Source organism: Branchiostoma belcheri, unplaced genomic scaffold (assembly GCF_001625305.1).
Source record: "Branchiostoma belcheri isolate BF01 breed outbred unplaced genomic scaffold, Haploidv18h27 scaffold41, whole genome shotgun sequence".
In the NCBI taxonomy this organism is placed as follows: domain Eukaryota; kingdom Metazoa; phylum Chordata; class Leptocardii; order Amphioxiformes; family Branchiostomatidae; genus Branchiostoma; species Branchiostoma belcheri.
In genome coordinates this window covers 781402-785039 of record NW_017804032.1, presented here as the reverse complement: position 1 = coordinate 785039, position 3638 = coordinate 781402, and the positions used below count along the sequence as shown (strand labels likewise).

Here is a 3638-nt window from a genome sequence, read left to right as displayed (position 1 = left end):
TTTTTCTTCTTCTTGAAAACTAGATAGTATTAGTACTATATGGCCGACTAGTTTCCAAATCTTTCATTCTTAGGAAATAAACCAAACTTGAACTAGAAAGAAAGCGATGTTGAACATATCACGAAAATTTCGACGCATATGTTGGCATCGTTTCTATAAGAAAGAACACTACAGATCGTCGTCCTACCCTAGCGGAACTACCAATTACAAGACAGTTAACGTAATAGTTGGTGACGCCTGTGGAGTAGCGCCGCCTGGCGAGTCATGGCTAGCAATTGCAGCTACGTCCACCGTTGAGAGGGCTGTGATGGTGGTAGTAGACGGCTCCGGGTCTTGTCGCACGTGTTGTTCTAGGTTGTTGCCCGTCTCGCATGGCACGGGGACTTGGTCTGATCCGTTGTTCCAGCCGTACGGCATGGTGTTAGTGTGGTACGGGGCCGGCCAGGCGTAGGGGTAGCCGCTGAGGTGGTCACCGTAGGCCTGCCATGCCCACTGACGGTTGGGGAGGGTACAGGACACGGCGTGGTCGTCTCCGTAGCACTGTGGCGGCACGCCGTGGCACCAGGTGGAGTCGCTCTCGCCGAGAGGGTAGTAGCTCCCGCCAAACGGGTCGTTGTGGTGAAGCGCAGAGTCTCCCAAGTACGGCGTGGCGTTGTAGTGGTTTACATCAGCGTCTTGTCTGTAACCACCGCTTGTCCCAGGAAGCGTTGATCTAACCGTTTCTGGGCCAGGAGATGGGAAGGAGGCGACGTCAGCAGCATCCACGTCCATCTCCAAAATGTCGTCATCCTGAAGGTCGTTCTCACTCCGCAAGGTGGCGCTAGGGTTGTCTATGGGAGTTATGGTCATCTTCTGCATGCATGCGACTGATCCTTGGTCTTCTTCAGCAGCATCTTCAGACTGCTGCAGTCTTCCCCGGGGTCTCTTCTTACTGGCGGATTTTTTTCTAGCATCTGGAGACGACGGAGGGGTAGGTTTTCGTCCTGCCGGCTTTGTAAGGGGAGTTTTAGGCCCACTGGTTGGTGCATCGCCGCCGCCGATGGTGTTGAGGAGCTCCCCGAGATCCGGTCTGTCGTCGTCGTCGGGAAGGTTGGCCCGGAGCGCCGTCAGGGCCTGCACCAGGCGGCAGCGGCGGCGCTCTGCTACCGCCGACTTGGAGCAGCTGGGACGGCGGACGAGGTGGAGGGTGTCGGGCTTGTCACGGTGGAAGAACTGGAGAAACAGAACAAACATTTCATTTACTTTATTTTACCACACTCCGTACATGATATGCCGCTCAGCACCAAGGACAGGGCCACCACCACTAAGCCAGGTCCGCAAGTTTCTTTCTTAATAAACTTCAACTTACTACACTCCATATCTGCAGCTACACAAGGCGTACACTCGGAAACAAATACACCACCCCACCCTCCCAGCAAGCAAAAAACGTGTTATTTCCTTCGCAAAGATGATATTATATTACTTACGGGGTGCTTGTAGTACAGCAGGTTGTCGCCAGATGGCTTCCGTGATCTTTTGTTGCTCTGTTCGGGGACGCAGTCCAACTGTACCTTCTTGAAGCCGTACAGATTGAGATTTCTCACCACCGAGTCGAAACTCTTAGTCTTGAAGAACTCCTTTTTGTTCAGTAACTCCTGAAACAAAATTCCCCGTTTGAAATTTAGGTCAATCCTTAAGAATACTAGTAGTCGAGAGACAAGGCAAAACCGTTTTCAAAGTTTCTATCATGTATACGTGGCTATGTATCTATTTACTACAATATTCATACTTCACTGCATGCACAAAATCAATTCTTGTTCATATTCAAATACATAAACAAATCACAAATACAATATACACAAGCTGTAATGAAAGAAACAAGAACGTGTGCAAACTAGACAAACTGATATATGAAGTAGTTCAAACTGTAATTTCTAACACAAGGGACCCAAATTTTTGGCTGTACAACTCAAGTCTTTGTCAAAGAATGTGTTGGAAATTACAGTTTAAACTGTTTCATAATGACTTCTACCAACGTTGATGAACTTTAAAGAAAACTGTTGACTTTGACAAGTGCTTGCTAACATGACAACATATTGACCCACCTGTGTAAAAGACTTCTGGTAGATAAGTATAGCGTCTCCACTCCCCACCCACTGAAGGGACTTGATCCTGGCGTCTTTAGCTAACCTCCACAATTTCTCCGGAAACTTCTCTGTATTCTCTTCCTCTGGGCCGACTTCAGGTGAAGATTCCACCGCACGGTCCCTAGCCCTTCTCGGCATGTCTGTGACAGTCTGTCCTTACTTTGTCGATCCGCTGCTGGTATGTATGTGTTTATAACTTTGAAAGACGGTGATAGCGGAACGTCAGACAACCGCTACGTTCGACGTTCGAACTACAAAATTCCTCGCGTTCGAAAATTCGAAACGTCATTAGAACATAGAACGGTGTTCTATAAAATCATACTACCGAGACAACTGGATCAACTCTTCGTATCATTGTTGAGCAAATTTGTATCGCTAAACTAAAAGTGCTACGAAGCTATCAGATGGGTTTCTTTTGGTGATCAACCAAAGCAAAGTATCAGCTTCGACCTTGTAGATTATGGCAACATTTCATTTGTGTTGTACATTTTGTGGGATATACAAAGGAAAATTATCCACAGATAGACTGTGAAATTGCTCCACCTTGAATGAAACCATAAAGTCATGACAATGCTGTTTCCTCTCGACATCTCACTAAGACCAGGAATTGAGATACCGTGGACTTTATTTCCAGGACACAAAGGTTGACATCCTACGAAGCTACCGTGGTCAGCTGTTGCACGGCGCACTGTGACCCTTGGAACTCCACCCGAGTGATATCTATTTACACAAACGTCACAGCCTGGTAGGGCCATGTTAATTTAACTATATGGATGACATCCACGCGCGCATGAATTTTCGTCCGTTTCGACCATACTGTAAATCGTACAAAATGAGCGAATATATGTCGTATGTTGCAAAAAAAGTTTTGGAAAACGGTATTAATGTCATAGAAAGTCGAAATCAATTCAGGAAACGAAGAAAATGTGAAGAAATTGAAAAAAAAGAGTCTTTTAGTCATTCCTTCAATCTTGATGACCACGTAGATTTCATTTCATTTCATAATGAAGGAAACTTTTTTGCCAATTTTTTTTCGCACGCTCGCATCAGTTTTGGGGTTCATCCATACTATCAAATCAAAATGGCCTTACACATACGTCACAGCCTAGTAATTATAGCGAAAACGATAAAGTTATTTCACAGTAGACACTCATCAAGAATTATCTCGCGTGCGGCAACAAAGCCCACTTGCAGTACTAAAGTTGGTCAGACGGGGGCGTACATGCACTGATGTAAGTAGGCCTAATTTTCTACAAGTAACGTTATAGTCTAGTCTTACTCTAGACTCTACAAATCGGATATTATGCTTCCAAATAAACTTAGATAATCTAGAGGCACATAAATATGTAATGAACAATCAATGAAGAACGCAGTCGTTATGTTTCTATGATGCAATGGTATTCAGCACAGTATTTGCTTTCACGTGCAATAATACACATGCACGCTAGATGTCGCTACAGGTGCGTAATACGGATACGAGTGAATGGATATCCGGATCAAGTTGTCAAAGTT

The 3638-nt window shown here is 45.4% G+C and overlaps 1 protein-coding gene across 1 annotated transcript; it reads right to left on the bottom strand.

Annotated features, from left to right (window-relative positions):
- Window positions 1-204: 204 nt before the first annotated feature.
- LOC109477838 (heat shock transcription factor, X-linked-like) lies at window positions 205-2414 on the bottom strand. The gene is made up of 3 exons (XM_019779256.1): window positions 2085-2414; window positions 1467-1634; window positions 205-1212 (listed from the first exon to the last, which is right to left on the bottom strand). Exons 1-3 carry the CDS (start codon window positions 2262-2264, stop codon window positions 205-207), a joined length of 1356 nt encoding a protein of 451 aa, XP_019634815.1. The 5' UTR covers window positions 2265-2414.
- Between the last annotated feature and the right edge of the window lie 1224 nt (window positions 2415-3638).